The following is a 13,819-nucleotide window of genomic DNA, read 5'->3' as shown; positions in this document are numbered from 1 at the left end:
TAATATCTAAAATAATAGCTATGAATAAGGGTAAATTATGTGCAAGATTATACCTAAATGATGATATAAAATGCATGCATCAGCCAGCCGTCCATAATTCTCTCTCTCCCTCACCCATTTTCTTTCCTCCATTGTTACACAATTCAAGCTCTAAAACCCTAGTCTCCCACCACTAAACCCTAGACTCCCTTCATTAAAACTTGTTTACACCTCTTGGGTAAGTGTTTGGCTGCTAAGAATTGAAGAGAAAGTGAAATTTAAGCTTGAAAAAATTATGCTCACACAAGGTTAGTGCATAAAACAAGTTCTCTTCCTTCTTTAATCTGTGTAAGCATGTTAAATCAAGTAGAAATTGCATGAAATCAAAAGAAAACCATGAGTAAATAGAACCTCTAAATGTTGGCAGCCATGAGAAAGTTTGAGAATTATTGGTTTTTACTGAAATTAAGTGGTTATTTATGTTATTGATGAGCATAGATGATGGATAAAGTGATTGGTATGAGTTTGGTGTGTGTATGCCATGAATTGGAATTTTAGAGTTAGGGTTTGGGGCAAAATTTGGGTTTTGCTCATGTGTTGGTGAATAGAAGTCCTAATGGTCAATTAGTGACCATTTGGCTATATTTGACGAGGAATTGAAGTGATTTATGCCAATGGAATTGAGGTTAGGTATGCTGCCTTAGGTGACTTGCAGGGCTGGATGTGAGTCCAACAAGTTTGAGCAGCTGTAACTTGAGTGGTGTAGGTTCAATTGGTGCAAGGCCAATTGGACATAAAACTAGACACATAATGGTACAACTTTGATGAAGATACCTTACCCAGAAAACAAACTTAGGATACCCTAAAAATTGGCCAAATTCGGGTAATTCTGGACTTAGTAAAAGTGACTAAATAAATAGTGTTTGTTCATTTGGCCATAACTCAGTGTAGAAATATCTAATTGACCTAAATTTTATATCAATGGAAACATTAGACAATTTAGAACAACTTTCATAAAGAACACAAACTCAAATTCTGAACCTAACTAATTCAAATTGCTACTCCAAATTAGGACACCAAATCTGGCAGAATCAAATTTGCCCAAAAAAATCTAGGTAAGGACCAATCCGGCTAGTTATGGTAAATTGATCATAGCTTGAGCTACAAAACTCCAAATTGAGTGATTCAAAAAGGAAATTAAAGAAGACACATAAAGGAACAACTTTGATGAAGAGAATTTTATCAAATTTCCACTGTAACAATGACCAATAGAACAATAATCTTAAGGTATGAAATCTGAAAATTTTAAATAACATAAAATAGCTTTGAAATGATATTGGAAATCAATGCCAACAAAAATAAAATGCAAAATGTGGTATCTTGGTGAAATTAGGTTCAATAAAGCTATTATGTATTTAAAAGTCAACTTTTATGCAGGAATAGTTAAGTGAATAGTAACCTCAATGAAATGAATGCAAAGGACTAAAACTTAAATTGCTAATGATACCTTACTTAAATGATTTAAGGTTTGTTTAAATCATGTGATTAGTTTGATGGGATTTATAGGCTCATCACAAATAGAACTTAGGAGAAATAGTTGATATACTTTTAAATGTGAATTGTAAATTACTATAAACTCTATTTTTATAATTATTTTTCATCATTTAATAGTTGATTTATTGTATTTTTTATTTAAATTATATTACCTTTTTAAAAGTTTATTAATTGCAAATTTTTTGTATCTTTAGAATAAATTTTCATAACAAATAAAATTATAATTAAAAACAAATAAATATAGTAATCATAATGTTTAGGCTTATATATACATAAAAAAATTATATTTTTAATATATTATATAATAAATTAATAACTATATATTTATTTTAATAATAAAATAAATTATATAATATTTATCATTATTAGTCATTTTATCATTAACCGAAACAAGTGCTCATAGTTTTGCTAAATGCTTACGATATGCTAATTACAATTAGTTATCAATTACCGACTATCAATTATTAATAACAATTGCAGCTATCAATTATCTGCTCCATACAACAGTTAAATCAATTATCAATTACATTGTTTAAGTCATATATAAAAGTAAAATTTAACTTTTAACTAAATTTTAATATTATTTAAGTAATATATTTTTCTTGATAGCGTATTCAACTAATCATATAATTAAGCACACTAAAATCCATTGTGAGAAATCTCATAGTAGCTTTTTCCATCAAAATTTCAATTAAATGAATTTTTAATTTTTAAATCAAACTTTCAATGAAAACCCTCAGGATAGCCAAGAAACTCCCGGTCTTCATATATCCCTCATCCGCCTCTAATAATTTTCCCTTATGCATATCCCAAAGAAGTAAGTTATGCGCAAGCGAAGGACCCGAAGTATTCTCCTGTAGTATTTCACGTGACCGAAGACCATCCCCCAGAAATTGTAATTGGCACCAAACATTATTGTTCATGATAATGAAATTCCTCCGGAAATACGGGCAATCCGATTGAACAAGCTGCACAACATTTTGGCAGAACGATGTCATGAACCTAAAGCCAAAGTCATGGTAAAATGGAAATCTAATAAGCACAAAGATTAGGAATTTATTTAGTAAGTTGAAAATGAAGGATAAATTTGTTTAGTACTCACTCAATTTTATTAATTATTTTATTTTAATCATTATACTTTAATTTATTTTAATAAAATTACTTATTTTTTATTTTTTTTTATTAGCAACCTTTCACACCAAAATTTGATAGAATTTTTATAAAATTTCTATGTGTGTCTTATATGATTTTAAATCATAAAAAAAATTTCTCCCTGCTAGATCATATTAAAAAATAAAAATATATATATAGTGATTAAGTTAAATCTACACAAAATTTTTACATAAAAACAAGGTTTATTTTCATTTTATAAGAATTTATTTATATATATATATTTTATCAGTATATTATTATTTATTCTTTATATTCACATTCAATTTATATTTATTCCTCGCATTTGTTTTCTCTTTCACATAAATTTTCACAATTTTTTTACAAGTCATTCTTAAAACATTCAGTGACAAAATTTGCTCATAAAGTTTAGGGACTAAACTTAAGTGTATTTTTATATTATAAAAAATAAATATAAATATAATTGCATATCTTTCTTTTTCAAAAACAATCCAAATTTTTTTATTTGTTCAAAGTTATAAAAAAAAACAATTCAAATAAATTTTTGATAAAAATAACCTGTAATTTGTTAATAAGTTAATTTAAAATGATAGAAGAAATTACTCACTTTTGGCAAAATTTTTTAGAAGGGAGAAGAATATGGAACTCACCCTCTTAAAGCTTCAAAATATTTTGAACGCTATTTTTTAAAGCTTCGAAATATTTTAGAAATTTTCGTCAGACCAACTGAGTCCACTTGAAAGTATTTTAAATAAATTAAATATAAATATATTGAAAAACCTAGTTAAAAATAAAAGCGGAGTTGAGAAAATTACCGGTTTTCACGACCACTGGAGATGTCCTCTAACCCAAAACGCAGCAAGTCCGACAGACGTGTAACTAACCTCCCTATCAAATTCAGTTCCTCTATACTCGTAGGAACCTTTATAATAACGTTGAAGTTGTTGCACTGCGTTATATCAAGATATACGAGTGAAGGGAGCCCAGGAATTTCAGCCGATATAGTATTAAGTGGGTTATCACGCAGAACTAAATGTCTCAAAGACGGCAAATGAAGATCCGTGGTAAATTTACCATCTGATAAATTGCAGTTTGGAAGGATTAAATGGGTCAAAGAACGTGGAAGAAAAGCAGATGAAAACATAGTGGATTCTGGACCTTCTCTGCCTGATAACCAAGACCAAGGCCCCCTTACATCTCTCGAGCTAAAGCTTAATTCATTCAAGGTAATTCCACCAGCAAAAAACACCTTCAAGGATTCCATCTGAGCCAGCACTTTGGGTAGCACTTTAAGTTCTGAGCAACCAGTCAAATATAGTTCTTCAAGTGATTTCAAATCAGAAATTGTCTTTGGAAGCTCCTTGAGTTTTGCGCAGCCTTCAAGATTTAACAAGACAAGTCCCCTTAGGACTCTAATGGATTTGTCAATCTTGACTAAATTTATACAATCTTTCAGCAGCAAACTCTCAAGACCAGGTAGTCCCGTGAAGTCAGGGGTTGTAGTGAGTAAATGAGAATGACTTAGGTCAAGGATCTTCAAGCATGGAAAGGACTGAAAATTTAGTGGAAAAAAAAAAATCGGCTTCAATAAATTGTCATATAATTTGATAGATTATAAAGAGAAAAAGACAAGAAGAGTGAGTCACACACCTTTCCCTGCCAAGCATGTTTTAGCCTGCTATACCGCATATCAAGAACAACAAGTTTCTCCACATTTAAACACGTTGGCATAGAGTTCAAAGGGAATCTGAGCCAACGCAGGCACACCAAGTGTTTTGGAAAATCTTCATATCCTCCATCAAGCTTAACATCATCGAGCAGGAGCACATTTAATTGGCGCATGTTTGCAAATGCCTCTGTTTTTATCACATCTGCAGAGGTAGATGAGGTTTTTGGGATACAATTCACAATCCGCTGCCAAACGATGCCACCAAGACGATTATGCATTGAACGATTATCTTCACAACCAAGCACTGATTCCTCCACCGAATTTTCATGACTGTAATTTCCATAATTTGAAATTGGGCCGACATGTTTCTCTTCTCTTAACAAATGCATGTCAAGAATGAGGCCCCTAATTGTCTCGGTACCCTGCATCAAACCAAGAAACACACACAAAAAGAGTTACAGGAGAAGCACGTAAAAACCAAAAACAAAGATGTGTATGAGAAGTGTAACTCACGGTTTTTTCTGTCAGCACCCTAAATACCTCTTTATGATTACATATTCTACTGCGCTTCCCCGGTTCATCAGGAGATTCTTGGCGAACAACTTCCCTACCCATGTCTCTAACCAACTGATGCATCGCTAGGTTGTTTCTTTCATCGATTTCAATGAGACATCTATCCAAGAGATGTTGAACTCCAATTATTGCTTCGAAGCCACAGCCCTCTAAAATTTTAACTACAACATCTTTACCCCACCCAATGAAGAAAAAAACTATGTGAAGAAATATGCTTCGATGACGATCATTATGTAGAGAATCAAAGCTTTTTCTGAGAATCTTTTGAATTTGACTATCAGGAATTTCTTGCAGTTCCTTAATCTCACTTTTCCATTCATCTATACTTCTGCGACGAAGAAAGGAGCCTAAAACACAAAGAGCTAATGGAAGACCATCACAAAGGCTCACTACACGTTCAGAGTGCTCATCGAAATTTTCAGGAGAATCTTCTCGTCCAAAGGCATGCAAGGCGAAGAGTTTATGTGACTTTTTAACACTCAATGGCTCAATGTGAAGTTTCCAACAACCTTCACTTAACAAACACTTCAATCGAGTTGTGACGATCATTTTACTTCCCGACGACAGCCACTCTTGCTTACCAATAATGGATTTGAATTGTTCTGAATTATCCACATTATCAAGAATAATGATAACTTTCATGCAACACATAGCATCCTTGATCTTCATAACTCCCTCATCTACATTATATATCTTTACTGATTCCCGCTTGTGGATATCTGAAAGAAGCTGTTCTTGTAAGCTATTCATACCTTTTGGCTGTTCTGATGTTTCAGCAACGTCCGCAAGAAAGCAGCTCCTTTCAAACTTGTCAGAGTTCTGGTTATAAACAGTCTTTGCAATGGTGGTCTTTCCAACCCCACCAATCCCGTAAAGTACCAATATCCTAACATTTGTCGACTCATCTTGCAACCACTGATTAATCCGGCCTACATAATCATCTATTCCTGTTAAGTAGGAACCCACATGCAGAAGCTTGCGATCCAATTTATTCGCAACGAGCTTGACAATGTTTTGAATGAACGGTGCCTCGTACCTAAAAGCCAAAGTCATGGTTAAAAAGTGTTAGAAAATAGATGAAATAGAACAATTCCAGAATAGAACAAGTCTGGAATATTAACTCAAGAACTGTGAATTAGCACAGAACTAGAAATGGAGCCCAAAAGACACACTTTCATATGTGTGTTCTCATATCATAATTCATTGATAATGAGGGCTTATATAGATACAGAATATTGCATTGAAATACTTAAAAGTCACTTAGAAAAACTACCCACATAAAGCAACCCATATTCCTAGATTGACCATTTTAAATACTACTAAAAATAGTAAACACAAAATATAAGAAACTTATTAACTTCAACACTCCTCCTTAATAAGTTTTCTTGATAACCCCAATCTTCTCTCTTAATTCTTCAAACTTTGCTTTTCCCAAGGACTTGGTCAAAATATCAGCTAGTTGATCATTTGAACTACAATGGACAAGAGAAATTTCCCCATCTTTTTCTGCTTGTCGAATTGCATGATACTTAACCTGAATATGCTTGGTTCTACCATGCTGAACTGGATTCTTGGCTATTAGAATAGCTGATTGATTGTCCACCTTGATCACTGTTGGATCAAGAAACTGGTCTTGAGCTAATTGCTGCTGATTAGCCTTGTTCTGTTGTAGCTCAAGAGATCTTGTCTGTTTTAGATCTAAAAGAACTTTTCTAAGCCAGACAGCTTGATTAGCAGCAGCTGCAGCAGCCATATACTCTGCTTCAGCTGTAGATTGAGCTACCACATCTTGCTTTCTTGAAATCCATGAAAAAACTCCCGATCCAAAAGAGAAAAAATAGCCTGTGGTGCTCTTCATATCATCTAGACATCCAGCCCAGTCACTATCCACATATCCACACAACTTTCCATCTTGAACTTGTGTGAAAGAGATACCATAGTCCATAGTACCTTTGACATAACGAAGAACTCTCTTTGCTGCAACTAGATGATTTTGAACTGGTGCTTGCATAAACCTTGATAGCACACTTGTTGCAAATAACATATCTGGTCTAGTGGCAGTCAAGTAGAGTAAACTACCAATTAGACTTCGGTAGTAGCTTAAGTCAACTTCTTCTCCTTTTTCTGTTCTAGACAGCTTCTGATTTTGAGCTAATGGAGTGCTAACAGCCTTGCAATTCTCCATCTTGAACTTCTTCAATAAATTTTGAGCATACTTCCTTTGGGAAATGAAAATGCCTTGTGAGGATTGGCAAATTTCCATCCCAAGAAAATATGTCATTAGACCAAGATCTGTCATCTCAAACATTTGTTGCATCTCCTTTTTGAATTGATCAATCAGACTTGAGCTAGTTCCTGTAACTAACAAGTCATCAACATAAATAGAGACAATTAGCAAATCACCATTTTCAGTATTTTTTACATACAAAGTTGGCTCATTTTCACTCTTCACAAAGCCACAATGAGCTAAGTAAGAATCTAGTTTGATGTTCCACGCTCTTGGAGCTTGCTTAAGACCATACAAAGCCTTATGAAGCTTGTACACCTTATCTTCCATGCTGGGAACTTTAAAACCTTCAGGTTGTTCTACATACAGCTCCTCTTCAAGTTCACCATTTAGGAATGCCGATTTGACATCCATATGATAGATTTCCCATTGTTTTTGAGCTGCTAATGCCCAAAGAAGCCTAATAGTCTCATGTCTCGCAACTGGAGCAAAAGTGTCTCCAAAATCAATACCGGGTTGTTGAGAATAACCCTTCACCACAAGTCTGGCCTTGTGCTTGTTAATTGATCCATCTGGATTTAGCTTGAGACGATACACCCATTTTACTCCAATAGCTTTCTTCTCACTTGGTCTATCAACCAATTCCCAAGTTTGATTCTTGGCAATCATCTTCATCTCCTCCTTCATTGCAACTTTCCATTCTTCCTGTTTAATAGCTTCTTCAAAGCTTGAAGGTTCCTCCATAGCAAGACAACATTGCTCATAAATTTCAGAAAGTGATCTAGTCTTTTGAACTAGTGGCTCTTCTTCCTGCAATCTGCCTTTTTGTGCTACTGCCTTTTTTGTTAGACCAGAAATGGAAGACTGATCTACATTGTTGTTAGCACTAGGAAGTTGATTTGTGCTACCGCCCAACTTCAAAATTGGACGATCTTGAGCTAATCACGCCATTAGAGAGCTGAGTGCTACTGTTTGAGCCAATAGCACTGGAGTCTGCAGAACTAGGCCAAGTGGGAACTTGATCTAATTCAATTTTCTTCAACTCCCAATTCCAGTGAGATGTTTCATCAACCACAACATCCCTACTAATCTGAACTTTGTTGGAAACAAGATTATAAACCCTGTAACCCTTAGATGCAGTGGAGTAGCCTAAGAAAATTCCTCTTTCTGCCTTTTGATCTAGTTTGGTTCTTTTAACTGCTGGAACATGAATATAGCAAATAGATCCAAACACTTTCAAATGTTTTGCTGTTGGTTTCTTTCCGGACCAAGCTTCAACTGGAGTGAATTGATCTACTGCCTTTGTAGGAAGTCTATTTAACAAATAGTCTGCTGTTGTTGTTGCTTCAGCCCAAAACTCTTTAGGTAGGCTCTTTTCTTCTAGAAGACATCTTCCCATCTCTACTACTGATCTATTCTTCCTTTCACACACACCATTCTGTTGTGGTGAGTAGCTCACTGTCAGTTGATGATCTATGCCACTGTTAGCACAAAAATTTTGGAAATCATGGGAAACATACTCTTTCCCATTATCAGATCTCAAGGCCTTCAACTTGCATCCACTTTGCAATTCCACCATGGATTTGAACTTCTTGAAAACTTCAAGAACATTCCCCTTATTCTTCAAAAAATAAATCCATGTCATCCTTGTAAAGTCATCAATGAATAGCACAAAATATCTACTTTTGCCAAAAGATTCCATGCTCATTGGACCACAAATATCTGTGTAAACCAACTCCAACTTGTTCTTTGCTCTCCATGAAGAACTAGAAGGAAATGATTGCCTTTGAGACTTTCCCAATTGACAAATGCCACAAACAGCTCCATCATCAAAGGAAACATACAAATCTCTTGTCATTCCTTGAGATTGCATTTCCTTCAAAGCACCCATGTTAAAGTGCCCATACCTTTTATGCCATAGAAAAGACTCATCCATTTTTGCATAGTTAACACTATCACAAAATGAATTCCAATTTAATGGAAAACATTTCTCCACCATAGCAACTTTACACATCAAATTACTATCTTTGTCATAAACAAAACAATGTTGGCCCTTGAAAGTTAAGGAATAACCATTGGCCATCATTTGAGGTACACTCAAGAGATTTTTAGCTAGAGAAGGAATGAATAAGACATTGTGAATAAGCTTTGTACCAACATTAGTTTTCATAGAAACAGTGCCTCTTCCTTGAGCTTGAACTACTTGTCCATTCCCAAGAGTGACTTTGGTGTTGACTGATCTATCAAGCTTGCTAAACATGCTTTCCTCCTTGGCCATATGACTAGTACAGCCACTATCAATCAACCAAGTGTGTTGACTGACCTCTTTTGTGACTTGAGCTATAAAAGCATTTCCGGACTCATCTTGATCATCTGTATAGTTAGCTTGCTGCTTATGCTGATTGGTGTTCTGGTTCTTGGCCTGATAGTTGTTGTGCTGATTCTGTTTTGATTTACAATCCCTCTCAAAGTGTCCAAACTTCTTGCAAAATCTACATTGAGCCTTGGACTTATCTTTCTTCCAGCAATCTTTCACCAAATGATTAGTTTTACCACAAAAAGAGCATGAGAGAACCTTGCCTTTTCCTTTTCTTGTGCTAGTAGACCTCCCTTTATCAGATTGTTGTTCCAATCCAGCATTCTGAGTTGAGCTAGTAGATCTGGTTTGATTAGCTTGAAAGGCTCCTTCACTTGACTCATTCTCCCTTAAATTAGTTCTTCGCTCTTGGGCTTGTAATTTGCCAATTAGTTCAGCAATAGACAAATTGGAAGGATCACAAGACTCCTCAATAGAAGAAATCTTTGGTTCAAATCTTGCTGGCAAGCTAATCAAGATTTTCTCCACCACTTCAGCATCTTCAAACTTTTCTCCAAGCAGCCTGATCTTATTCACCAATTCCATCAACTTTGAGGCATATTGCTTCACGGTTTCATCTTCTTTCATTCTAAGCATCTCAAACTCTCTTTTTAGAGTTCGAAGTTTGACTTTCTTCACCCTATCACTCCCTTCAAACTCCTCCTTAAGTTTATCCCAAACTTCTTTTGGAGTTTCATAAGCCATAATTCTAGTGAAAATCACATCTGTCACACTTGAATGAAGACAAGTCAAAGCTTTCGGCTTTCTTACACTTGCTTCTTCAAAATTCTTGATTTGATTCAAAGTTGGATTAGGACCAAGGGGAGGCGGATCTGCTCCATTTTCAACAGCATCCCACAAATTCAAAGCCTTTAAATAAGACTTCATTTTAATCTCCCAAATATGGTAATTTTCTCCATTAAACATTGGAGGACCATTTCCAAGAGAGTTGTTACTAGAGGCCATTTTCGGGTTGTGTTTTCTCTCACCCAAAACCTGAATTTCACTCACAAAGAAAAAAGTGTTTGAACCCTTCACAAGTCCCTCAAGAACAAGGAAGCTCTGATACCACTTGTTAGAAAATAGATGAAATAGAACAATTCCAGAATAGAACAAGTCTGGAATATTAACTCAAGAACTGTGAATTAGCACAGAACTAGAAATGGAGCCCAAAAGACACACTTTCATATGTGTGTTCTCATATCATAATTCATTGATAATGAGGGCTTATATAGATACAGAATATTGCATTGAAATACTTAAAAGTCACTTAGAAAAACTACCCACATAAAGCAACCCATATTCCTAGATTGACCATTTTAAATACTACTAAAAATAGTAAACACAAAATATAAGAAACTTATTAACTTCAACAAAAAGAAATATAATGAGCATATGTAAGGATTATCATCCTTCTAATACAAATAAATTTATGTAATTGATTTAATAATACTAAAATGGCAGGAATTTGAGTTGTCGAAAAAAATAATAACAATTTCAACTTTAATTTGGATTTGGATTATAATTCAATTAACTACTTCAATTCAATTAGAATTCAACACCTTCAACATTTGTGTCATTAGTATTGTTTTTTTAACAATGTCAAGTATTAGTCCTTGGAGATTGTAGTAGTTTAAATAAGTGGTTGTTTGGTTGAAATGAATTTCACCAAATTTTGTTAGCATGTAAAAATTTTAGGATTGAATTTCATAAAATTATTAAAATCAATTCTCATCAAATTTAATGAAATTTCAAATGAATTGGATTAAAATGCTCATATATTTCTTACAAAAACATATACCCTCTCTCTTACCTTTCCTACTTTTCTCTACCATTATGCAGTTAGATAATAAAACTATTTGTTAAACAGACCTCTCATATAAACTGAATTCTGCATTTTAGTGAAATTCTAGTTAAAATGAATTGTATCTTCGGATTAATTTGAACAAAACACAGAGGAGTTGAAAAAAATACTGGTCTTTTAAAACCTCCCCGCCTAGATCTGCAACTTCTTTAAGAGCTGCCCTCCATCTTTCCACCTTGTCTATCTCCTCCTTTAGTTGCTCTTCATGTCTATCAAATGCTTCCTTGAAGCTTTCTTTCTGCCGCCAGACTGCACTTGGATCGACATGGTAAAAAATTGGCAAAATATGCATACCATCAGATTTTCTACGCTCATTGATCATCAAAAGCTCATCAAGGCAACATCTTGAAGAGGCATAGTCTGGAGAAAACACTATTACTGCTACTTTTGATTGTTGTATTGCTTTCGTGAGTTCTTGGTCAATGTTTTTCCCCCTCTCAATTTCTTCATCGTCCCTGAAGGTGTGAATCCCCGCTCCAGTCAAAGCTGCATAGACATGATCTGCAAAAGTCTTGCGAACGTCATCGCCTCTAAAGCTCAAGAACGCATCAAAAGGACAAGAAGATGATGAAGCAGCCATTCTATAAAAGAGAAAACTTCCAAGACAAATATATGAATGACGTTATCCAAATCAAGGTACATCCATGGAACAGAAGATATGAGCCACCAAATTTCTGAACAAAACCATTATATCCGCAGAACGCACTTTTTAGCAATATGAAGAAAAAAGAGAATTCTTCAAGAGACTCTGATTCTTCAGCCTCCCATAGAGCAGATCGTAACATGTAACCAAGAAAATCAAGAACAAAACCACCAGAAGACCAGAGGAGGAAATTTCCAGGAAGTTTCACTCTAGGAAGCTATTTGACTTGAACAATAATATTTGCGTGGAAAAACTATAATTGGAAGGGGAAATGATTAATTAACTTTATCAATTTAATTATTAAAATTTTAATAATTAGTTTAATTTAAATTATTTAAATATTTTTTTATATTACCTAATCCATTTGTAACACTCCAAAATTTTAGATAATTATTTTATATATAAATATTAATATTTTATTATATTAAATATTTTAAGATTTTATTTAAAATTTCTGAATTTTTGAATCAAATTTGATTTCCTAACATTATTAAACTTCGATAATTTTTAAAAATTAATTTAAAGATTATGTGGCAAAAATAAAAATATATTTACACTCTATAAATTTTTTTAAGTTTTCTAAAATTTTTCTGAAATTTTTGGACATCGTTTTTTATCCCAAAGCAAAGTAAAAATTTAATTTTGAGTGTTTTGAATCGAACCGGCCAAATCGAACTAGACTGGGTCGGACCGATAGAATCTGACCAGATTTCCTTCTTTTTCTTCCTCCCCATCGTGCACCTGCTGCACCTCCCTTCCCTCTCCATTTTCTCTCTCCTCTCTCCTCTCTCCTCCCCTTGCTATCCAACCGCCGCCTAGCCCTTCCCCGGTCACCGGCGCCCCACCTGAACATCTTCTCCTTGCCGGAAAGTCATACCAAACTCCCTCCAGCGCGCGTGCGATGTTCTACCTTCTCGACCCGATTCCAGCAGATCCGGTCACCAATTAGACCGGTTATTGTCCTAAACCTTATCTACATCTCAAGAGCTTTCCATAGACACCAAGAACATAAAAATTCATCAAGCGGTTTGTTCAATTTTAGCCTATTTTGACTTTTGGGCTAAATTTTTCGCAAACTGTGAACCCTACAAAAAATCCGAGAGTATGGGTGGACCGAGCCAAACAAATTGAAATTAGTTATATGGGTCATGATGGAAGCAGAGTAAAGAAAAACTGAGCTGAAGGGCCATCCAATGTGCCACAAATAAGTAGTATGGGTGGCAGTCAAAGCCACTATAGTGGAAAGGTCAGAGGAAGCAGGAAGGTAGGCAGTAAACACAAAGTTAGGGGGTTTAGAGGTTCTAACAGCAGTCAGAGTTTGGGCTACAGTAGTTCTGAGTCTGGTTCAGGATCTTCCTTGGCACCTTATACACAGTGTGAAAGAGGACATTCAGGGCCCTATATGATGAGTTCAGGAGGATGTTTCCTATATGGCCAGTAAAGTCACTTTGCTAGAGAATGCCCCTTGTTCAGTGAGCCACAGATGGGGTCACTGGGTTCTGTTACAAATGTCCCTTGTCAACTATATCCTGGTGCTTCTAGCATGGTGGGCAGTCAGTTCAGTGGCCAACAGGGCTGAGGACAAGAAAGACTTGGATTTAGAGGCAGATCAGGAGCCAGGAGTCAACTTCAGGGTTCTGCAATGTAAGGTAGGGGTCAAGCTCGGGTTTTCACCTTGATCCATCAAGATGCTCAAGCTTCAAATGCAGTTGTGGCTGATATTCTTCTAGTCTGTTCTTATGAGGCTCATGTTTTAATAGATCCAAGTGCTACGCACTCATTTGTCTCCCCCATTTTTGCCATGAGGTTGGGTAGGAACCCTA

The 13,819-nt window shown here is 35.1% G+C and overlaps 1 protein-coding gene across 3 annotated transcripts; it reads right to left on the bottom strand.

The window, feature by feature from the left end:
* Positions 1-2,077: 2,077 nt before the first annotated feature.
* LOC110637981 (disease resistance protein RPV1) lies at positions 2,078-12,250 on the bottom strand. Of its 3 annotated transcripts, none has more exons than XM_058139147.1 (5): positions 11,464-12,250; positions 4,847-5,942; positions 4,315-4,755; positions 3,480-4,216; positions 2,078-2,535 (listed from the first exon to the last, which is right to left on the bottom strand). In XM_058139147.1, the coding sequence occupies exons 1-5, from the start codon at positions 11,931-11,933 to the stop codon at positions 2,244-2,246; spliced, it is 3,036 nt and encodes a 1,011-aa protein (XP_057995130.1). In that variant the 5' UTR covers positions 11,934-12,250; the 3' UTR covers positions 2,078-2,243. The 3 variants fall into 3 exon arrangements, with proteins under 3 accessions (XP_057995130.1, XP_057995131.1, XP_057995132.1); XM_058139148.1 differs by having other exon boundaries at positions 4,874-5,942; positions 11,464-12,228; XM_058139149.1 differs by having other exon boundaries at positions 2,078-2,501; positions 11,464-12,225.
* Between the last annotated feature and the right edge of the window lie 1,569 nt (positions 12,251-13,819).

This window comes from Hevea brasiliensis, chromosome 17 (assembly GCF_030052815.1).
Source record: "Hevea brasiliensis isolate MT/VB/25A 57/8 chromosome 17, ASM3005281v1, whole genome shotgun sequence".
Taxonomy (NCBI): domain Eukaryota; kingdom Viridiplantae; phylum Streptophyta; class Magnoliopsida; order Malpighiales; family Euphorbiaceae; genus Hevea; species Hevea brasiliensis.
The sequence above is the reverse complement of the archived record's forward strand: the minus strand, read 5'-3'. Positions and strand labels throughout refer to the sequence as shown.